Source organism: Eumetopias jubatus, unplaced genomic scaffold (assembly GCF_037043125.1).
Source record: "Eumetopias jubatus isolate StellerSeaLion01/CBP00866 unplaced genomic scaffold, mEumJub1_p1.0 scaffold_12, whole genome shotgun sequence".
Taxonomy (NCBI): Eukaryota; Metazoa; Chordata; class Mammalia; order Carnivora; family Otariidae; genus Eumetopias; species Eumetopias jubatus.
This window is the reverse complement of record NW_028274818.1, coordinates 50,892,036-50,916,221: the sequence shown is the minus strand read 5'-3', so window position 1 is coordinate 50,916,221 and position 24,186 is coordinate 50,892,036. Positions and strand designations below refer to the sequence as shown.

The 24,186-nt window shown below is 41.1% G+C and overlaps 1 protein-coding gene and 1 pseudogene across 6 annotated transcripts in view; both read right to left on the bottom strand.

Annotated features, from left to right (window-relative positions):
* COP1 (COP1 E3 ubiquitin ligase) overlaps positions 1–6,712 on the bottom strand; it is a 246,412-nt gene extending 239,700 nt beyond the window's left edge. For 3 of the 6 annotated variants that reach the window (XR_003612276.2, XR_003612278.2, XR_003612277.2), the window contains exon 1: positions 6,037–6,711. Coding sequence is in view for 1 of the 6 variants with exons in the window: in XM_028122995.2 (XP_027978796.1) it covers positions 6,037–6,449 (413 nt within the window). In the remaining 5 variants the exon portion in view is untranslated. Of the gene's footprint in view, positions 1–6,036 lie in introns of all 6 variants that reach the window. The other 3 variants (XR_003612279.2, XR_003612280.2, XM_028122995.2) reach the window with 2 other exon arrangements.
* Positions 6,713–12,159: 5,447 nt separating this feature from the next.
* Positions 12,160–12,680, bottom strand: LOC114223956 (large ribosomal subunit protein eL32 pseudogene; annotated as a pseudogene).
* Positions 12,681–24,186: the final 11,506 nt, after the last annotated feature.

Sequence of the window (24,186 nt, the reverse complement as noted above, 5' to 3'; positions counted from 1 at the left end):
TCCCCCGCTCGTCCATGTCTTCATGTGTTCATTCTCGCTAATAAATAAATAAAATCTTTTTTTTTTAATCCTAGGAAAGGCAAAACTATAGTGCTAGAAAAATCACTGGTTGCCAGGTGTCAAAGGGAGGATAGCAGATAGAGTGTGAAGTGTTGGCACAAATGAACTTTCTAGAGTGATGAAAATATTCTAGATCTTGATTAGGGTGGTGGTTACACAGATGTATTCATTTGTCAAAACTCATGGTATTGATCTATACAAAAATAGTGATTTCTGCGGTACCTGGGTGGCTCAGTCAGTTAAGCATCTGCCTTTGGCTCAGGTAATGATAATGATCTCAGCGTCCTGAGCCCCAAGTCAGGCTTCCTGTTCAGCAGGGAGCCTGCTTCTCCCTCTCCCTTTGCCCCCTCAACCCCAACCCCTCTGTTGCTTTCTCTCTCTCAAATAAATAAAATCTTCCTCTCTACCTTCATTTCCTCATCTATAAAATGGAAATGATAAAAGTATCTGTGTCAAACAATTATCGTGAAGATTAAATAGCTAATGTTAAACCATTAGAATAGTGCCTGGCAAATAATAACAGCTTATACTATAGCACATATTTTATTAGGAGTACATATAGCAAGCCAATGGTTAACATTCACTTCGGAGTGAACGTGGCATTTATTAACTCTGAGTTTAAAGTATCTAAAAGAGTCCCAAAAGTAGTTATCTGTAATTTTTACTTAACCCATTTTGTCTCATTACCTCTATTAAAGCCAAAATGCCCATCCTTGAACTAATACTGAGGCCAGAGAATTCCAGTACATGACTTGCGCCTGGTATCATGTGTTCCAACTCTGAATTTGGGGAAGAACACCCACACCAAACCACACAGACTAGGAAGAGAGAAGGATGGACTTCCATAGGTTAATACTAGAATTACAATGAACAGATATCAGACCGCCTATTACAAACCACCTTCCTCTCTACATAGAGACAAAAATCAGTTCATGAAACTTAATTACCAAAAATTGAAAGAATAATTAACTTATATATGAAGATATGAAGAGAAAACATGTTACTCTCAATGAAATGTTAGTTAAGATGGTAGGAATCTATATGTCTAGAACCTGCCACATACATATATAAATAAAGAGGGCAAAGTGAAGAGCAAAGATGGGGAGACACCACATATAAAACAAGAATTTAAGAAGTGTTTTATTCTGTACAGTACAAATCTTAACAGGAAAGAGAAGACTAATTCTACTGTTAAAGCTTTCCTCTCAAGCTACAGAAGCTTTGAGGAAAAGCGTTGCAGGCTAAAATAATTATTTAAAACAGACAGAAAACACCAGTAACAATATACATTTGCAAGGAGAAAAAATCAGCAACAAGGTTTAAGGCTTTAGTTACTTTAATCAGTAACAATATTTTTAGGGGCATCTGGCTGGCTGGCTCAGTCAGTAGAGCATATGACTCTTGATCTTGGGGTTGAGGGTTCGAGCCCCACAATGGGTATAGAGATTACTTAAATTTTTTTTAAAGTTTTTAAATAAAAAAGTAGCAATTTTTAGAATATGATCAAATAAGTAATGTTGGCTTATTATCAGGAAAGGTTTGTAAAAGGAAAGGGTAGCTACTAATCAACACATTCTTTACTAAAGAACCACTACTGCATCACTATCTCCCTCTCAATTTACAGACCAGAATTCAAGTTGATGGTCTTTCACATCCTGCTTCATCTCCTCTTTCATTCACTCTACCATTTGATTCACCTAAGTCGGCTGACAACAATGCTGACAATCCATCATTTGATAGCCAGAAAGACCATAATGAACTGCTATGATTTGATATCATTTCCTGCAGAGTATCTTTCGCCATCATTGTCATCCAAATGGTGCGTGCATTATAAAGCAAAAGATTCATCCAGTTTCAGTTTTGCGGACTGAAGGAAGTTCTTGCCTGATGTTACAACAATAACATAATGAATTTTAAAGTTTATTTCAATAGTTGAATATGCTTTAAAAGCTCTCTAAATTACAGTTAGTCCTATTTATAAGCTCACTGTGGTTTCAAAAGGTCACCTAAATCTTCCACTTACTTTTCTGTCACAAGGAAAATTATATACCATAATTCAATGACTTTCAAATTTTTTTTCACCGATACCCCATAAGATAAACACTGTAAGTATGTAATAACCAAAAGTTCAAAGTTATCTTTATCATGACAAGTTATGTGGTATGTCCTATTTTATTTCAATTTTTGATAATTTGAAAAACACAGTAGCAACAGTAGCAACAGTGATCAACAGGTTTCATCTTTAGTGCTAAATGTGATTAACAGGTAATGGCTGCTTGAGGACGGTGAGACATGTGAATTTAGAAGAGTAACACCTGCCATGGTACTAAGAGAAGCAACGATGCCAGGATATGATACTATAATTATATGACTAAAAGTCTCTCTTCACATTAAATCGTGAGCTTCTTCAGGACAGTCTATTATTAATAGTATGACACAAGAGAGGCAGTCACATATTTATTAAATGGCAGATCTATTTAATGTAGGTCCTACCTATTTTGTATCAGGCAGGTGATCAGAATTAACAAGGGGCTTACTATCTACTTGAAAATACTTATTTCCACCTCAGAATAACTGAGACTTGCAGGGATAGAAAACGTAATTTCAGGTAGTTGGAAAAGCTAACGCAGAGGCAGTAGTAATGTGCTAGAAGAAAGATAATATTGGGCGCCTGGGTGGCTCAGTTGGTTAAACGGCTGCCTTTGGCTCGGGTCATGATCCTGGAGTCGCGGGATCGAGTCCCACGTCGGGCTCCCTGCTCAGCAGGGAGTCTGCTTCTCCCTCTGACCCTCTTCCCTCTCGTGCTCTCTATCTCTCATTCTCTCTCTCTCAAGTAAATAAATAAAATCTTTAAAGAAAAAAGAAAGATGTTATCTTAGACTCATAGTTTAGTTAAATGGATCACGTAAGAAAAATTAGAAAAATCAAGTAACAAAAACTTCCTTTGAATTTCAAAGATTTACCCAACTTCAAACTAAATACTACTCTCTCCTACACTAGAGATTCTCCAACTATAAAACACTGTTAGAATTATCTGCAACTTGATAATACTTTGTATGAAACCAATAGTTAAGTGAAAACCATAAATCCCTGAAATGTTGATCAATTCTGCAATTAAATATAAACTTACTTTCAAATATGATATAAGTCGAGAGGCCAATGTGTGTTAATGAAAATCAGGCATTTGACTTTATCAACTGTTCTCAAAAAAGGGTAAAAGGCCATTTCACTATCACCTGGATAGCTTTTCCAAACTACCCTACTATTCCAGCCTTCAATTCTGGTCCCGCCTCTTGATGTGGGCAGGCAAGCAGGCAGGAGGAAGGAGTGGTCAGGGATAAAAACATTTCTCTCCTGTGATTATGCAACAGCTGTTTCCCTCCAACCTACCACATTTACAAGCCACTAGGCTAGGAGTGCCTGGCTGGTTCAGTTGGAGCACTCGACTCACGATCTTGGGGTTATAAGTTCGAGCCTCCTGTTCACCATAGAGATTACTTAAAAATAAAATCTTTTGGGGACACCTGGGTGGCTCAGTCGGTTAAGCATCTGCCTTCAGCTCAGGTCATGATACCAGGGTTCCCATGGAGGGTTCTCTGCTCAGCAAGGAGTCTGCTTCTCCCTCTCCCTCTCCCTGCTTGTGCGTGCGCTCTCTCTCTCTCTCTCTCTGTCAAATGAATAAAATCTTTTTAAAAAGTCTTAAAAAAAAAAGGCCCACTAGGCTAAATACATGTACTTACAAATTTTCTAATTCCACACAAATAAAGCACTAAGTTGAGAACTGGGAGATCTGAGTTCTCATTTTGCCCCTTAGCTATCCAATCTGAAACAAAGTTACTTCTTTGTGTCTCAATGGGGATACAATTACATTAGTATCACATCAAAATCAGAAGTTATCTATAACTTCCCAGAACTGTTCTTAGGGATAAAATGAAATGTGAAATATAAACAGATCTTTAAAATGTGATGAATAAGGAATTATCACCATTATTCAAACTTTAGCTTCACTTAGATGTAAAAGCATAGAGTAATTTGGGTTGGTTCACAGTCTGACCTTGAAGCACACAAGACAAGACCAGCCACCCAGAGACAATTAGAAATGAAAAAGATTTCTTGGGCCTTGACTAATCCCTATCTTCTACCCCAAAAGCTTGGCCAAATCAAATCTAGCTTGAGAATTGGGAAAATAGATTCCCATTAATGAATTCTTTAGAAAATGAAATATTCACAATTTTTAACTGAAGACTTTCACTGGGCACTTCCCAGTTAGGACTTGGGAGAGTAGACTGAAATCATTAAAAATTAGGTGACAAAAATTTTAATAATCATACCAACACCACCACACCCTTGCAAAAAAAATAAATAAATCAGTGCCAGCTGCTTATACTACACTATGGCTCTCCAATTCCCTACAAAATGGCCAATAGTAATGCAACTCATACTGGCAGACAGTATGTGCCAAATAAATATCTGTTGAATAAATTATTGATTCCCTTATTTCTCACATCTTCTACACTATTTCAGTGCACCTATATGAATGCTGGCATATTTGTTTTCTTTTAGCCTATTGAAAATTAAAATGCAAATGGTGGCTAAAAAGACAAATTCTGAAAATCCTCATTTTGTTTTCTCAGCTTCCACTTCATCATATGGCACTCTACTGGGTATGAGCACAAACACCTCTTAGATCCACCCATACTCTGGTTAAATTATTTATAAATAACAATCACAATTATAGCCAGGTTTCAATGAAAAATGAATTAATTCTGAGTCCAGAATAATTTAAGACCAAAGCAAAAATATGAAGATATTTTTACTGCAAGAACTAGAAACTCTTAAGCCTAATCAATATCCTTCCTATAGTTCCAGCTTCTAGCCCTATCTTATTTAATGATGCCAACTCACATCAACTTCAACCCTGAAATAAATCCACTTCCCCCACAACGACAGTGCAGGCCAACTTCCTACTAATATTCTAAGTCTATCAACAATTTCCTCCAAAGGAAAAGCGTAAAATCCTACCCGTTCTCATTTAGCTAAAAGCAATTCCTTTCTCATAATCCTACCATTTGGACTGGGTTCTGGATTCCAAAAACAATAAAAATCTCAAAACACTTTCAGTAAAACAATCAACTCCATCTTTCACTTAATATGGATAACCCATCTATGGCAAATATCATAACTGAATACTGCTGTGTATCATTCAAGGTGCCAACTATGATGACAAAATGTCTAATACCTGGCGTTTCTCAAATCAGAAGTTCCAGTACACTACAGCCTGTTATACAAACGTCAGTTACATCTGACACATGGATAATGTTTGATAAATGTGGTTCCCTCTTTCAAGGCATTCAGTGACAAGTGGAATTTTTTGTGAACAGACTTTATGACTACAGTAGCCTCAACAGCAGATTTAAAAGTGGCCTACCCTTTGAAGTGGGAGGATATTTATACACACACACGCACGAGGGAATACAGACATGCAATACTACTTCTCCTTAAAATATCCATACTCACGTCTAGAGCACCATCTACCATACTTTCAATAAGCAAATTATGACCAACTCCATCCCTCAGCATCCCAGGAAGCTTAATCCTCTCCTTTTACAAGTTTAATTCCCTTCAAGAAGCAATCCGGACCGACAGGGTACCTAATTCACCAGACAGCCAGAAAATTCAAGGGCCAACTTTCACCTTTTATGCACAACCATTTATCTGACCTTCCTTCCGGCCCCTTTTAATTATTCCCTCAACTCCCCTCACTTCCTCTCCACCAGCACTGACCTCTTTAGCACCCCCAGCACCCTTGCCTCGGGACTCCCAACATTCCTCCATCTCACCCCATCAACCACCAGCCTGAAGGTCTGCAGACACCACCACAGCACCAACCAGACCACCATCCCAGCGGACCCCAGCAGCCCAAACAGGGCAAACTCCTCATTCAGCGAAGGGGAGGGCGATGCTCTTCAAACTCACCACACGAAGTCGTTGCTTTTGTCCTCGTAGGAGTTGATGAGCCCGTTGCACAAGGGGGCGAGCAGAGGTCTCTTCCTGCTGCCGCTGCCGAGGCTGGAGCTGCTCCCTCCCACGCCGGCGCTGGGCCTGGCCGAGCAGCTGAGCCGAGACAGGCCCGCGGACACCGCCCCGCCGCCGCTGCCGGACACGGCGGCGGCCACCAGCACAGGCCGCGCCGGGCCCCCGAGGCCGCCCGACCCCGCGGCCTGGGCCGCCCCGCCGGACGCCGCCGCCGCCGCCGCCACCGCCGCCGCCGCGGAAGGGGGCGACGGGGAAGAGGACAAGGACGAGGAGGCGGAAGTCACCGAGGAGGCCGCAGAAGAGCCAGGGCTGGTCCCGGCGGAGCCCGACCCGGCCTGGCGGCTCCCGGACATCGTGACTCCCCCCCTCCGGCTGGGCGCTCGGAGAGGGACCGCGACCGCGACCCGCCGCCGCCTCCCTCCCCTCAGCCTCAGTGCATCCTGAGGCCGCGCGCCGCGCCGGGAGGTGGGGCTGAGGAACAATAAAGTTGATTTTTTTTTAAGGCGAGCAAACAGCAGCGTCCGACAAGAGGGGGCGGAGGAAACTAAGAAAGCGTAGAAACCACTAACGCTGCCGAGGCCGCCACCGCCGCGGGCCCCACCGCAGCCAACCGGGGCGCGCCGAGAGCCGGCCGTGCGCGCACGCGAGCGGCGGAAGGGGCGGGAGCGGCGGCGGAGACAGCTTCGCGGGCCGCTCGGACGCGCGCAGCGCGCCCCCGGTGGCGGCCTAGCAACGCCTACAGCGCTCGTCCACAGCTGTTGCCGCTCGTGACGTACCGCGGGAGGCGGGGGGCGGTGGCAGGCAATCCTAAAGGGTGAAAGCGCTACGGAGAGTGGAATGAATGATAGGGTGGTACAATGGTTTGGGAGCTGGGAGAAGAGCGGAGTACTCGCAAAGGGACTGCGCACGCGCTCTGGGCTCCGACCCTCGCGGTTGCCCGGGGTCTCGGCTTCAGGCTCGGAGCGGCGCCGGCGCGGAGTCGCTGCACCACGCCTGCGTAGGGGCGAGCCGCATTCTTGAACGTGGAGAGGGAGCGGTCGCTGTCGCTGTCGCTGTCGCCCAAGTGGCAGGTGATGTGACCCAGTGGTGAGGGCAGGGCAGGTGCTTCCGAGCCGCGGTTTAAAGGCTCTGTAGACCGGGACGCGAGAAGAAAATCCAGGAGCTCTGAGCAGTTGAAAAGAGCACTGGACTGAGAGTCAAGGAGTCTGGGCTCTGATTTACCATTCAACAGTATTGTGAGGCATAATTAAGATGAAGTCAGTGAACGGTGCTTTGTAGATTGCAAACATTGTAGCAAATGTTATCACTTTTATTGGTTCAACCATGCTCTCTTGTATCTTGAAAAATTACCGAATTAAGCATAACAATAATGGGAAAACAAATTATATTTAATCTGAACACAGCTCAGTCGGAATCTTGATGTAATGTGGATCTGATATGATTCTAGCACAAAACAAGGAAACCTGGCAGTTAAGACCACAAAAAGATGGGCAATTTCTGGTAGTTTTTTGGAATGTCGAAAATTGAATACAGATTTTCGTTTGCCATTTTGAGAATCCCCAAGATTCTGGGGGATGTAAATTAGAAACAACTGGGTGATTTTCGATATCCTTTCCAATTCTGTCATCCTGTGGTTCTTAGAGGGAAAGATCCCAGATTTAATTCTGTCCTTGTATTGAAGACCTTTCCCTAGGAACCTTTATCCATGCTGAAGGGACAGAACCAGGGAAGGGCCTAGATGAAGGCCCAGCAAAAAGACCTAGCCATTCATCTGAGCAGTGTTCCATCAAAAGGCTGTCATCCTGAACTCTGCCTTTGCTGCTTACCTTCCTATTACCTGCTCATGTTTCTGCTCAGAAGATGATAGAGGAATGAGCTTATCAGATCTCCAAGAACCACCCTCCTTGTGTGAACATTGCATTACCCAAACCCTTATTTAACTTCACTTTCAAGACCCAACTGAAATGTGAAGCCTTACTGACCCCTCAGCAGAGATATTTACACCCTCCCTACTTTGTGCTCCTAGGATATTTTGTTTGCACTTATTACATCCTTATTTTAGTGGTTTATATATGATTCTCCTCTCCTACCTATTTGCTTCAGCTTTGTATTCCCAAGATGTAACATACCTATGATAGGTGCTTATTAAATATTTCCTGACTAACAAATGAATAAAGCAGTTGGTCTCAGTTTAATTATTTGCTTAAAGTCTGTTTTTCCAACTAAATTGTAAGCTCTATCAAAGACAGGACCATATTGGTTCTTACTGGGCATTTAATAATTTCTGGATGAAGGAATGCATTAAAAAATAAGTGTAAAGAATCTGATGAATATTTATCAAATAGTACCTATAGGCCTGGACCAGGCAAGGGAGAGATGAAGTTTATAAAACACTGTTCCTGCATTCAAGAAGCTTAAGGAATAATTGAAGAACTGGAAAAATACATACAAAGATAAGTAACATTACCAAGAAGCACATGCTAAATGCTTAATGAGTAAAGCAGAAAAATGCCATAAGAGCAGAAACAAGAGCAAGTGCTAAGGGCCAGCCATGTTTGGGGTTGGGGAATGGGCGTTAAGAGAAAAGTGTAGCTTGGTCAAGCAGAAAGTATAATTAAAGTCATGAGCCCAGAAAATAAATAAGTAAAAATGCTTACATCAATTTCGGATATCTATTTCATAGGGGGGAAAGTTTATTCAGCAAAAATTCATCTGGGGACCAGATTGTAAAAGCCTTGAATCCACTTTGGAAAATAACCTATAGGCAATTGGAAAAATTGAAAGCATTGCGAGGGGGTAAAATATATTCAACGTGTTGTTTTGAAGATTAAGGTTTCAGCAGATTAATCTTTGAGAAGAGGTGGGAGATTAGGAGCAAAGAAACTAATTAGGAAAAAATGATGGCAGTCCAAACATATGTGATGAGATTCTAGATTAGGGTGCTGACAAAGAAAGTAAGGGAGTATTCTGAGAAAAACACAAAAGAATCTATAGGATTAAGTTACTCTCCATAAAAGAATCTTTACCAACCCCGAGGGCATGACCCGTGATCTGTTTTGTTCATTACTGTCTTTCCCAGTACTTGGCACAAAGGCCAGTAAGTCGATTAAGTAAAAAATGTTGGAATACAGGAGCGCCTGGCTGGCTTACTCGGAAGAGGGTGTGACTCTTGATTTCAGGTTGTGAGCTCGAGCCCCATGTTGGGTATAGAGATTACTTAAATAAAACTATTTTTAAAATGATAGAATACAGGGGAACCTGGGTGGCTCAGTTGTTAAGCATCTGCCTTCGGCTCGGGTCATGATCTCGGGGTCCTGGGATTGAGCCCCGGCATCAGGCTCTCTGTTCAGCGGGAAGCCTGCTTCTCCCTCTTCCATTCCCCTCCCCCGCTTGTGTTCCCTCTCTCGGTGTCTCTCTCTGTCAAATAAATAAAAAATCTTAACAAAAAAAATTATGGAATACAAAGAAGAATGACTCCAAAGATGAGTCCAGGGATGATAGCATGATGACAGAATTGGAGATGGCCAGTGGATGGTTTAGTTTGGGATGTACTGAGTATGAGTAAGGGGATGAAAATATATTCAAGGGAGCACCTGGGTGACTCGGTTGAGCATCTGCCTTCAGCTCAGGTCATGATCCCAGGGTCCCAGGGATCAAGAACTGCATCAGGCTCCCTACTCAATGGGGAGCCTGCTTTTCCCTCTCCCTTCCCCCCACCTCGTGCTCTCTCTCCCCCTCTCTCTCTGTCAAATAAATAAAATCTTTAAATATATGTATACATACATATATATATATCTCAGAGTAAATACATATATATTCAAGTAAGCAAATCCAGGCAGTGACCAAAAACTCAGGTTAAGACACAGGAGAAAGTTCAGTGCATGAAAAATAAAACTGCAGGCTCCTGAGATTCTGACTCTAGATCTGGGGTAGAGCCTATGAGTATGCATTCTTACCAGCACCCAAGTGAACCTAACCCTTTGAGAAATACTGTGATGGTTATGCAGGGAATGTCTGAGGAATATGTAAAATGGTCTCTTCCTTCCAGGTAGCTTATTGAGGGGACAAAAGTGGTATGACCTTAGCTGAGAAGTCTCCTAGGAAAAAATCATCAGTACTTAGTATTACCTCTTTGGAACCTGGCTTCAGTAAAATCTAAATTTAAAAAAGGAAGCTGAGGGGATAAGAGATGTGATGCAATGGAATTTCCCTTTTATATCAGTTAAATCTATAAAGACTATTCTCAAAAGTGCACAGTCATTATTATTTTCTACAGGCAAGATGTTCTGGAAAAGCAGAAGAGAAAAGAGGAAGCGTGGCAAAACACATACACGTACACACACACACACACAAGGAAGTCAGACAACTCAGGAAAAGAAGCAAATAGGAGAAGACAAGAAAACATTATGAAAAATGAAAGTAAATGTAAAATAAAAACTACGCCTTAATAATTGAAAGAATTTCATTGCGTTATTAAATATATTAATCCTATAAATGACAAAAATGACAAGACAAAATCCAAAGTCTTTTACGAAAATACTGTTACTGAGGTAAAATCCAAAGAAGTTAAGATGGAATGGACTTACCAAGAAGATTGAACTTCCCCAACACATTTCCAAAGGGGCCAATCCGGGGGCGCCTAACAGGCTCAGTTGGAAGAACATGTGACTCTTGATCTCAGGGTTGTGAGTTGGAGCTCCACGTGGGGTGTAGAGACTACTTAAAAATAAAACTAAACAGGGGCGCCTGGGTGGCTCAATCCGTTTTAAGCGGCTGCCTTCGGCTCAGGTCATGATCCTGGGGTCCTGGGATGGAGCCCCACGTCCAGCTCCCTGCTCAGCGGAGAGCCTGCTTCTCCCTCTCCCTCTGCCTGCCACTCTGACTACTTGTGTTCTCTATCTCTCTGTCAAATAAATAAGTACAATCTTTAAAAAAAATAAAAGTAAAAATAAAAAATAAAATCAATCAATAACAAAGTGACTTATCCAAATATCATATGTTAGGGAAATAAGGCTGCTGATTTCTACCTCCAGCTAGTCCTGCCCTTTTGTAACCAATCTCTCAAAAAGATCCTTTCTAAAAAGCTTTATCTGCCTGATTCACCTGAAGTTTGCTGCCTGTTCGCCCTGTTTGCTGTCCAAGCAAATCTCTTAGTGAATAATAGCTTCCTGTTAAGTTTTTTTTTAATTTAATGGGGTTACCCTGTTTAAAAAAAAATAAGAGATATGAAATAAACATGGTATTAAAAAGCTAAAGTGAGGAGGGAAAAGGAGGAAATATATTTTTTTGTCAATGGACAGGAGAGAAGTAGAAACGTTTCCATAATGCCATAGCATAATAATACATCTAGAAGAAAATAATCCGTCATCTACTGGTAAAATGAAAAGCTCCAACTTATGAATTAAAACCGGAGGTAGACAGTTACCTATGGAGAACTATAATTTCTTAAGAGTTACTGTTTGCAGACAACTTTTTTCCGGAAATATCTATCACACTGTTTTCATTGCTAAAATGGCATTGTTAGCTTTTATTCTGTTCTTCCAGTCTCCCTAGGTAAAACTACAAGCACTTTTTAGGGAAAGTAAACTAATAGCACTAATACCTTGGTAAGTCAGTCAACATATTAAAAGAAGTTAATAGCCTTTATTAAAGCACCTCTTTGGCAAGCTACTGCTAGCAATTTTAGTCAAGGCATTGTAAAAATATGTCCTAGGTCAATCAGAAGTATTGTAACAATGAAAGATTATAGGTGGAGCTGTGTGAATGTAAACGCAACTTACTGACTAGGGTTAGTCAGTTTCAAAAAAAAAGTGCCCCAAGACTGGGAAAAGATAACATGGACTAGAAAAACATTTGCTCGGGGCACCTGGGTGGCTCAGTCAGTCAAGCATCTGCCTTCAGCTCAGGTCATGATCCCGGGGTCTTGGGATTGAGCCCCGCGTTGGGCTTCCAGCTCAGTGGAGAGCCTGCTTCTCCCTCTCCTCCCCGCTCCAGCTCTCTGTCGCTCTGTCTCACTCTCTCTCTTTGTCAAATAAATAAACAAAATCTTTTTTTTTTTTTTAGGTTTTATGGTTTTATTAACACAAATATGATGTGCACAACAAGCTGCCTATTCATTTTCTTCGCTGCGCAGCCTGGCGTTGGGATTGGTGACTCTGATTGCCAGCTGGGCTGCTCTTTCCACAATAGCTTTGCGGTTCTTGGAGGAGACATTGTGAGCAATCTCTGCACAGTAAGATTTGTTGCACATCAGCAGCACTTCAAGCTCCTTAACGTTGTGGACTAGGAACTTCCGGAAGCCACTGGGCAACATGTGCTTTGTTTTCTTGTTGCTCCCGTAACCAATGTTGGGCATCAAGATCTGGCCCTTGAATCTTCTGCTCACCCTATTGTCAATGCCTCTGGGTTTCCGCCAGTTGCGCTTAATTTTGACATAGCGGTCTGACTGGTGCCGGATGAATTTCTTGGTCCTCTTTTTAACGATCTTGGGCTTCACCAGAGGTCTGAGGGCAGCCATGATGCCCAGTAACAGATGGCGGCCACCTCCACAGGCAGCGCCGAGAAAAAAAAGCAAATAAACAAAATCTTAAAAAAATTTTTGCTCATCTGCTATGTGGCAATATGTATGTATTTTATGAATATATGGGTAGGTTTAGATCCACTTGAATATAATAAACCAAAAAAATTGAGGTCTAATAAATTCTAATGAATTCAAAAGAGAACAATTGGTGTCATCATGAGGTGGAGACCAGGTAATAAAGGATAGAACAAACAAACAAACAAAAAACTACATCATCTTGAAATCGAGCACATAAATCTTTTGCTCCATGGATTTCACCACCCATGCATGCAATGTGGTATAACCAAACGATCTGGCAAAGTGTATACAGCTAGAATCAAGTTGTATTTAAAAGAGCAAACTGTTCACTGTAATTTGCATCAAGACTCCTTCCTAGATTGTGACATTTCTTTCTGCCTAGTACCTTGGGCATTCAGATGTAATTGCAGGCCAGTCATACTGTGATATCTACTGCAGTACATGCTCCTATCATCTACTAAATTCTGTAAGAAACTGGGAATGCTAAAGTAGCACTGAATTGTGAATTTGTGTAAACAACCTAGAATGAAGGGTGAATAGTATTTGGTTATAATAATTGTAATTAGATTTTTATCAGGTTGCAAGAGAAGTTAGTGTGGGAGCCTATTGTTTACCTTTGAAGGTGATGTCAAACAAAACAAGGATTCATTCTGACCTGTTTCTCTTATTTCCTAAGTCCACATGGTAATTCTTATATTTTTAATTTGCTTTATTCAGATAACAACAGGTATTTCTTTTCTCAGTCTATTGAGTCCTCCCATCCAGAGCCCGGGCATCTACCATTAAACCAGTTCATAAACTGCATTTGCACTTACCAATTTATTGTGTGATAGTAGAAACTGGTATTATCTTCAGTTGGGAAAAACTAGGTCAAAGCAGAAAGCTGCTGGCCAAAACCCTGGCACTCCACCCCTGTTCAACGACTGAGGGTTACCGAATCTGGGTAATTTCTGTCCAACAATAGTTCAACTGATACAAGAGCATATGTTAGTTTTGAGTCATAGACTTATCTATGATAAGTCTAGAACTAATACATGCCAATGACAGGAGTAAAAATTGAGTATCATACACCATTTTTCATTCTTTCTTCCTTCACTGTATGATACTACCTCGTTCTCAAATACTTGGTTTGTACCAAGATATAACAATGTTAATAACACATCAGAAGAAATTACAAGTTGAATCCCATCCTAAAAATTAAATTCAGTATTGGTATCCACTACAGTGTCAATAGAAGTGTATTACTTTCTATTGCTGCCATAACAAATTACCACAAATTTAACAGCTCAAAACAATAGAATCTAGGTTTGCTGGTTTCACTATCAAGTCTCACAAGACTCAAGTCAAGGTGTCAGCAGAGCTGCTTTCCTTTCGGGAGGCTCTGGGGATAATCTGCTCCTGGGCTCCTTCAGGTTGTTGGCAGAATTGAATTTTATATGGTCATAGGATTGAGGTCATAGGCTTATTTTCTTTCTGGCTGTCCACTTAGGGCTATTCTCAGCTTCTATTCACCAGCATTCCTTGGCTCATGGCCCCTTACCTTTCTCACCAGCAACAGTGAGTCAAGTCCTTTTCACACTGCATCCCTCTGATTCTTCTGCCTTCCTTCTCCACCTTTCAAGGGCCTATGTGATTACATTGGACCCACCCAAATAATCCAGGATAATCTCTCTAAAAGCCAGCAAATTCCATCTGCAAAATCGCTTTGCCTTATAATGTAACATATTGACATGTTCCAGTGATTAGGGTATGGACATCTTTGGCAGGACTTTTAATCTGCCTACCGTATGCAGTATAGACTACATATTGCTCAATGAATGTTGGTTGATTAGGTGACATGAAGTACTTCCTGGTTTATCTACACAGATTAAGAATTTGCTTCTTCCAAAGAACAATTTAATAAGATAATTGTCCCTCTGAATGGTCTCTTTAGAGAAACACAATACTGAGAAAATGTGTTCCTTTTCTTCTATGAATCATCTCACCCTCTGACATGAGGGTGGACCAATTGCCTTCCTTTAGTACACTTATTAAATATTGATTAATTTAATAACATCAATACATATCAATACAAATTTATATTTAAGTACCCATCTCTAGACATCATTACTGAGCATTTCTTTGTATATCATGGCAGAACAATGCTCCTGCTTCCTTGATAGGAATTTTCTCTGCATTATTTTTATTACATTTATTGCATTTTTATACTGCAAGAGATTCTTTCACCTGAGTGAAGGGACAGAAAAATCTGGGGAGCTTTGACTTGGTTTGTTGAGCCAGCATGTCATTTCTCCCTCCTATTCTAACCTACAAATGAATACAGAGCTAGAACTCATGACAAAAATGAAAAACTCCTGTGATTGCTTGTTCAAGATGGCAGACTGAGATCATACATTTGCCTCTTCTCTTTCTGAAAATACCTTGAAAAGGAAATGAATGAGATCTTTAAAGGAATAAATCCTTAACAGCACCATAAAACATAATGGAAGACCAGCAGTGAACAAGAAAATTGGGGGAGTTTCTCAAATATATATGTATATTTGTATCTATATGTACACGTGTGTATACTATATATAGCAGATAGTAATTAATATATGTAGTATGTATAATATATAGCATATACATAATATAGTATGTATTATATATTAGTATGCTAGGATATGTAACTATATCTACATGTATATTACATAGACTTTATGATATATATGTATATCATAATAGACTAATGAAGAATCTAGAGTAGACAAAGTCATGTCCAAAACATATTAAGGAGAAAGTTACTGGACAGCAACAAAGCCTTTCTTCCCAATAGAGCCCCAAGCATGATGAAACCTTTGAGCATTATTTATGATAATTTTTAAGAGACTACCTGTGGAACAGTTGATCTAAGTACATACAGATGGTACTGTGAAACTATAAATGGCTCATTAAATCAGTTGGTGGTTCCCTCCTCTCCTACTTGGATAACTATGATAAGTCTAGAACTAATACATGCCAATGACAGGTGGACATCCTCCACCGAACCCCCACCCCAGCAGAGGATGTGTACATTTATCAGATCAAAACCAGGACCTTGGTGATTAAGCCCTTCCCATTCAGCTCTACCTAAAGAGGCTAACAGTGGTAAGATTTGCCTCTATGCTAAAGACCCAGGAAAGCTCTCAGTGAAAGTGAATCATCTAGATAAGCAGGGCTCCTAATATGGGTAAAGGATACATAGAGAGAAAAGATGAATAAACTTTTAGGTAACACTGAATCATCTAATGGACAGGGGAGTAGTGGAGAGAGGGAGGAAGATGGAAATTCAACATTCACCCAGTTCTGAGATACTCTCAAGACAGTGACTACTCAAATGAAACCCTCCTTCCTTCAGCACTTATGGAAGTGCCCAGCTTATATGTTTGTTTCCACATCCACGCTCCCTGAAGGGATAGCTTATTGCTAAGTGAAAGGAGCCAGTCGGAAAGGCTACATACTGTATAATTTTAACAATATGGCATTTGGGATAAAGCAAAATATGGAGACCGTAAATATATCAGCCATTTCCGGGAATTTAGAGAAGTGGGAAGGAGGGATAAACAGGTGGAGGATAGGGGATTTTTAGGGCAGTGCAACTATTCAGAGTAATACTATAATGGTTGACAGATGACATACCTATATCAAAACCCATAGAACACTAAGATTGAGCCCTAATGTAAACTACAGGCTTCAAGGCACCTGGGTGGCTCAGTCAGTTAAGCGTCTGCTTTCCACTCAGGTCATGATCCCAGGACTCTGGGATCGAGCTCACATCAGACTCTCTGCTCAGTGGGGAGCCTTCTACTCCCTCTCCCTCTGCCCTTCTCCCCCTTTCTCTCTCTCTCTCCCAAATAAATAAATAAAATCTTTGAAAAAACAAAACTACAAGCTTTAGTTAATAATAGTGTATCAATATTCAATTCATCAATTATGACAAATGTACCACACTAATGCAGTATGTTAATAATAGGAGAAATTGGTGACAGGAGGGGCGACATGGAATTTCTGTGTACTCTTTGCTTAATGTTTCTGTAAACTTAAAACTGCTCTAAATAATGAAGTCTATCAATTTTAAAAAAATACATGAAAATTAAAAAAATGAAATTTTCAGAGGTTTGAGGAATAGATTAAGAATAATAAAGAGAAGGGCACCTGGGTGGCTCAGTTGGTTAAGCGACTGCCTTCGGCTCAGGTCATGATCCGGAGTCCGGGGATTGAGTCCCGCATCGGGCTCCCTGCTCAGCAGGGAGTCTGCTTCTCCCTCTGACCCTCCCCACTCTCATGCTCTCTCTCTCATTCTCTCTCTCAAATAAATAAATACATAAAATCTTTTAAAAAAAAAGAATAATAAAGGGAAAAAATAGACAAAGGAATGTTAAAAGAAAAATTCCTAGACCAGAATGAAAAATTCCCAATCATTACAGTATCATTCATGACAGATTAGGATCACGACAGTAAGATCGGACTACCAGCAAGTGCCAAGCAAGAATATGAAAAAAAATATTTTGCCAGTGAAATTTCAGAGCATCAGGCATGAAAATACTAAAATATTGCCAATATAGAGGAAGATATCTATTACTTTAAAATAATAAGAATCAGGAGTGCCTAGCTGGTTCAGTTGGAGGAGCACAGAACTCTTGATCTTGGGGTTGTGGGTTCAAGCCCCATGTTGGGTGTAGAGATTACTTAAATAAATAAATAAATAAATAAATAAACTTTAAAATAATGAGAATCAGATTGACATTGGATATTGTATGGACTGAATGCCTGTGTCTTTTTGAAATTCTTATATTGAAATCCTAACCCCGATGTGATGCTATTAGGAGGTGGATCTTGGGGGTGATTAGGTCACGAGGGTGGAGCCTTCATAAATGGGATTAGTGCCCTTATAAGAGACATGAGAGCTTGCTGCCTTCTCTTTCCTCACTGCCATGTGAAGATACAAAGAGAAGACAGCCATCTACAAGCCATGAAGAGAGCTCTCCCCAAATCCGAAATCTACCAGCACCTTGATCTTGGACTTCCAAGCCTTCAGAGCTGTGAGAAATAAATATTGTTTTCGCCACCCCGTCTATGGAAGTTTGCTGGGGCAGCCCAGGCTGACTAAGACTGATGTATTATAAGCAATACTAGATGCTAGTAGAAAAAATGCCTACAATGTTCAGAGGGTAAACTTTTTTTTTTAATTTATTTGACAGAGAGAGACACAGCGAGAGAGGGAACACAAGCAGGGGGAGTGGGAGAGGGAGAAGCAGGCTTCCTGCGGAGCAGGGAGCCCCATGCGAGGCTCAAACCCAGGACCCTGGGATCATGACCTAAGCCAAGGGCAGACGCTTAACGACTGAGCCACTCAGGCGCCCCTGGGGGGTAAACTTTTTTAAGCCTAAAATTTTAAAACCAAATTATGAGTCAAGTTTGAGGTCAGGACAAAGATATTTTCATACATAAAAGTGCTTGAAATGCTTACCACCTCTAGTGGACACTGACGGTGCCCAACCCACTTCCTTTTGCCTGGCACAGTCACCTGGCTGCTGAGTATTGTCTGCTAATGGCTCACAGCAGCCTTGTTCTCTGGAAGATTGCCCTTGTGTGTGCTTCAGCTGGGAGCTGCCTTTCTAACCTGCTTCTATCCTTCCACCTGCCTCCCATGCCAGTAGCCAACAGCCAATCCCTGACACAAGGCTAAACAAAACTCCAGCCTCCTTGGGAGCAACCTTGCAGTGTGGCTAGTGCACTTTGGCTCCCCAGAAAACTAGACTAGAATTAGTCGCCACGTGAAACCTCATTCTGGCCCAGTTTCCTCCCCCAGCCCTATTCTGCTTTCCTTGCTCCCCTCCTCCCCAGAGAAAACCCTCATTAAATCAGTCTCCTAAGAATTCCCATCTCAGGCTCTACTTCTAGGGAACACAATCTAATCCCCTACACATTCCTCGAAAAACACTGCTTAGGAATGAACTCCAACTTACAAAATAACAAAAAGAATCCAAAGGACCTCCACTTTTGACCAATTTGGAGTAACATGCACTAAGTTTACCCTCCCACATGAAACTGAAAAAACAGGCTCACTGTGTGAAACAATGCTTTTAGACATTGGATAGCAGGTAGCACAGAACTGTGAACGCTGAAAAAGGGGGAGCCCTAGAATTACCCCAGCTGACTGCCTGAAAAACATCTCCAAGCCACGCCCCAGGGAGAGAGGACCCAGGCAGTGCCAGGTGGTCTCTCTCAGTTGAGGAAACATAACCGGAAGTCTGGGAAGTGGCTAAGAATCCAGTGGCTAGAGTTTTCAGGGCAGAGCTACAGAAAGGAAAGAGCTACACAGAGACAGAACTCCAGAGACCTAAAGAGCATCTTTAAGTCTTCAGCTGAATACTGATTCGTGCCTACATGTGAAGAAAAAGACTGAGGCTGGGGAAAGAACCACCCAAAGGAGCAGGAAGAATGACTCCCAAAGTTCGCACTGAGCTAGGAAGGGTCACTGAAATGTGAGGGCTGTTTTGTTGCAGCAACTAGTGCAAATTACTCTAGCTAATTTGCAGGAATTTCATCATGGTCTTCAATTCCTGGCAAGCACTGAAAAAATTAAAAAAAAAAGACACATACATAGTAGACAAAGAGGCAGTGCCATCATTATTCAATAAATAGTGCTGGCAATATTGTCCATTTAGAAAAATTGTAAATTGAACCCCTAGTTTGTGCCATGCAAAAACGTATATTCTAAATAAAGTTTTAAATATAAAATAATAATGATCAAGTAATCTTTCTGAGCTTTCATATTGAGCCTAATATAATCTTTTCCACACCTTTATGAAATCGGTAAGCTATAACATTTAGGTCATAGTGGAGTGGGTCGCAGGCTTTGGAGTAAGACTGCTTATGTCTGTGTCATTCCCCACCTCCATCCCTCACTCTCTTTTAGTACTGAACCTGAGATCATGTCCTTTATGCATATCTCTTTTGTTTGCCACTGTAAGTGCCTTTTCAATCAGAGTTTCTTTAATTCTGGGAAATTAATCATCACATCATATTATTTCATCATATAGTTCCTCCTTTCTTTCCTTCTGAGATTTCAATTAATTGGATTAGGCACTTTTTTTAAAAAAGATTTTATTTATTTATTTATTTATTTATTTATTTATTTATTTATTTGAGAGAGAGAGAGAGAAAGAGCATGAGAGGGGAGAGGGTCAGAGGGAGAAGCAGGCTCCCTACTGAGCCGGGAGCCCGATATGGGACTCGATCCCAGGACTCCAGGATCATGACACAAGCCAAAAGCAGTCGCTTAACCAACTGAGCCACCCAGGTGCCCAGGATTTGGCATTTTTATTTCTCTTCACTATACCCTTTAGCATTACATACACACACATGGCTAAAATGTATATATATATGTAAAGTTCATATGTTTTTGTATATATCTATAATTTATATATTTATATTCTTCATTTTTTATTTTCTAGTAGAGTTTCTCAATCTTATTTCACGAATTTGCATTCATGTACTATTATTCTATCAATTATTATGTTTCCTACCAAATAGTTCCACTTGTTTTGTTTTAGTGTATCTTTTTAGATTTTTTTTGTTGTTGTTAAAGATTTTATTTATTTATTCGACAGAGAGAGAGGGTGAGAGAACACAAGCAAGAGGAGCAGCAAAGGGAGATGGAGAAGCAGGCTCTCAACTGAGAAGGGGACCCAATGCGGGGCTCAATCCCAGGACCCTGGGATCATGGCCTGAGCCAAAGGCAAATGTTTAACCAATTGAGCCACCCAGGCGCCCAGTTTTTGTTTTAGTTTTTTAAAGATGTATTTATTTATTTGAGAGACAGAAAGAGAGAGCACATGAGTGGGAGCGGCAAAGGGAGAGGGAGAGAGAATCCGAAGCATGAGAAGCTCATGACCTGAGCCAAAATCAAGAGTTGGACACTTAAACAACTGTGCCATCTAGGTGCCCCTCCACTTGTTTTTTAAAGTTATTTTTGGTTCCATGGACACCTGGCTGGCTCAGTCAGAAGAGCATGTAACTTTTGATCTCTCTCTCTCTCTTTTTTTTTTAAGATTTTATTTATTTGAGAGAGAGAGAGAGAGCATGCACAGAGAGAAGGAGAGGGAGAAGCAGACTCCCCACTGAGCAGGGAGCCTGACACGGGGCTTGATCCCAGGACCCTGGGATCATGACCTGAGCTGAAGGCAGATGCTTAACTGACTGAACCACCCAGGCGCACCGACTTCTGATCTCTTGATCTCAGGGTTGTGAGTTCAAGCCCCATGTTAGGGGTAGAGATTACTTAATAAATAAAAGTAAAATAGTAATAATTTCTGGTTCTTGAGAGACATATGATTAGCAGATAATATCCAATCATAAATTTTTAAAAAATATTTATTTATTTGACAGAGGGAAAGAGAGAGAAAGCACAAGCAGGGGGAGCAGCAGTGGGAGAGGGAGAAGCAGACTCCCCACTGAGCAAGGAGCCAGATGCTAGACTCGATCCCAGGATCCAGGGATCATGATCTGAGCCAAAGACAGAGGCTTAACTGACTGAGTCCCCCAGGCACCCCTATCCAATCATAAATTAAATACTCATTTGTAGAAGATTCAGTGGGTCAGTCTTTCTCTATTCTTTAGGAATAACATGTATTCACTGAACAAATATTTATTGGATACTTGCCATGTATCAACCACTGTATCAAGTTCTGGAGATATGGTAGTTTCCTTCCTCATAAGCTTTATGTGCTAATAAATATTTTAAGTCAGTAGATAGACTGTGAAACAAAGCTGACTGTTGGAAATGATATTTTGATTAAATTGGTCGAAACCATCTCTGAGACTAATGTTTGACCAGAGACCTGAATTAAAAAAGGAAGTAGGCCAAGGGAACAGCAGGGGAGGATCATTCTAGGCAGAGATTATCACAGCATATGCAAGGGCTCTTTGTAGGGGGCATGCTTAGTAGCTGAAGCTCAAAAGCCAGTGTGCTAGAGCAGCATGTGGGAGAGGTGGAAGAGAGGGAGAAAGAGAGGGAGAATATAAAGTCAGAAAGGTAGTGTTCAGGTGCCTGGGTGGCTCAGTCAGTTAAGTGTGTGCCTTCAGCTCGGGTCATGCTCCCAGGGTCCTGGGATCAAGCCCCACATCAGGCTCCCTGCTCCGCGGAGGTCCTGCTTCTCCTTCTGTCTCTGCCCATCACCCCTACTCATGCTCTCTCTCTCTCTCTCAGATGAATAGGTAAAATCTTAAAAAAGAAAGAAAGAAAGAAAGAAAGAAATGAAAAGAAAGAAAGTAAGGTGGTGTTATGGGCTAAATGGTAACCCCCCCATTCATATGCTGAAGCCCTAACCCCGAGTTCCTCTGAAATAAATAAAATCTTTATTTTATCCCCTCACCCCATTCATATGCTAAAGCCCTAACCCCTAGTTCCTAACCCCTTTGGTTCCTTCAAAGATATCTTTGGAGATAGGGCCTTTGAAGAGGTGATTAAGTTAAAATTAAGATCTTTAGGGTAGGGCGCCTGGGTGGCTCAGTTGATTAAGCGACTGCCTTGAGCTCAGGTCATGATCCTGGAGTCCCGGAATCGAGTCCCGCATCCGGCTCCCTGCTCGGTGGGGAGTCTGCTTCTCCCCCTGACCCTATCCCCTCTGATGTGCTCTCTCTCTCTCTCTCTCATTCTCTCTCTCAAATAAATAAATAAAATCTTTAAAAAAAAAAGATCTTTAGGGTAAGTGTAATTCAATCTGACCAGTGTTCTTGTAAGTAGAGGAAATTTGGACAACAGAGGAATACCAGGGGCATGCACAGAGGAAAAACCATGTGAGGACACAGCAAGAAGGTGGCCATCTGCTGGCCAAGGAGGTAGGCCTGCAGAGAAACCAACCCAGTCAACATCTTGATCTCAGACTTCGGGCTCCCATAACCATGAGAAAATAAATATCTGTTGTTTAAGCCACATAGTCTGTGGTTTTTTGCTACAGCAGCCCTAGCAAACTAACAGGAAGCCAGGAGCCATTTTTAACAGTAAGCTGTTGCAATTTGAATTGAGATTTTATCAATAGAAACTATACAAAATTATATGTTCTTGTTTTAATGGTGTACTTGGAGAGACTTTCTTTTTTTTTTTTTTTAAAGATTTTATTTATTTATTTCACAGAGAGAGACACAGCGAGAGAGGGAACACAAGCAGGGGGGGAGTGGGAGAGGGAGAAGCAGGCTTCCCGCGGAGCAGGGAGCCCAATGTGGGACTCCATCCCAGGACCCTGGGACCATGACCTGAGCCTAAGGCAGACGCCTAACGACTGAGCCATCCAGGCGCCCCTGGTGAGACTTTCTTGAGAATAATATTAAGACTCTCTAGGGGCCAAGGGCTGGCTGCTCCAAAATGTGTCACTTTGGCATATTGATTATTTTAAATAAAAGTTACTTAAGAGATAACTTATACCAAAAGGACGCTCAGACCCTTCTGTATCCCTCTGAAAGTAGGAAATAAATTTCCCATTTGAAAGTTACCTGCCCTGTACCAGGAGGTAAAGAGACATCCTTCTTACCAGAGACAGGAAATTTCGAGCTCAGAAGGTTGTATAAATAACTCATTACTATGTTTTTTAGAAGGTTTTTTTTTTTAAGATTTTATTTTGAAGTAATCTCTACATTTAACATGGGGCTCGAATTTATAACCTCAAGATCAAGAGTCACATCCTCTACCAACTGAGCCAGCCAAGCAACCCAACTCTTGTCACCTTTTACTAACTTACTACTCCAGCCCAAATTCTGTTTAGAATTCCTTACTAATCAAAACTCCTAAAGTTAAGGGTTTTGTTGTTGTTGTTTTTTAATCCTATCAATTTCTCACAGATTAATTGTTTCTTTGGCTAAAAAGTACAAAAACTGCCTGCCTTGGTCATTTCTTTAGGGCTCGATTTCATCATTGGGCCTCTGTGTGCACATATTAAAACTGTTTTTTTCCTCCTGTTAATCTGTCTTATGTAAATTTAATAATTTTTAGTCCAACTAGAAGACCCTTAGGGTAGAGAAACATTTTTCCTTCCCTTCAATTCACCATTTGTTTCCGTTTTTCCCCCCACGAAAAAAGAAAACATAATTAGTAGTGTGGTGAGAATTACTGGGCATTTGGTTAAAGGTCCTGAAATAATCACTGACAAAAAGATGGACATATTTAACAACACGAACAATAAAAATTTAACTCCTACATGTCAAAAAATAAAAAATAAAAAGGCCAACGTAAAAAGGCAAACCATAAGTTGTGGGTAAATTATTGCAGTAACTAAGAATGATAAAATATAGATCCTCTATAATCTACAGTGATTGTGTTTGGAATACCACCATCCATTTACATTACCTCTGATGACACGTGGAGATCTGTGTCCATGTGATTCTGGAGAGAACCCAAATCCCAAAACTCCAAGTTTAACATATAATCCAGACTTAAATCAGTCCATGAGTCATATTCTTAGTGCCTCTCCTACCCC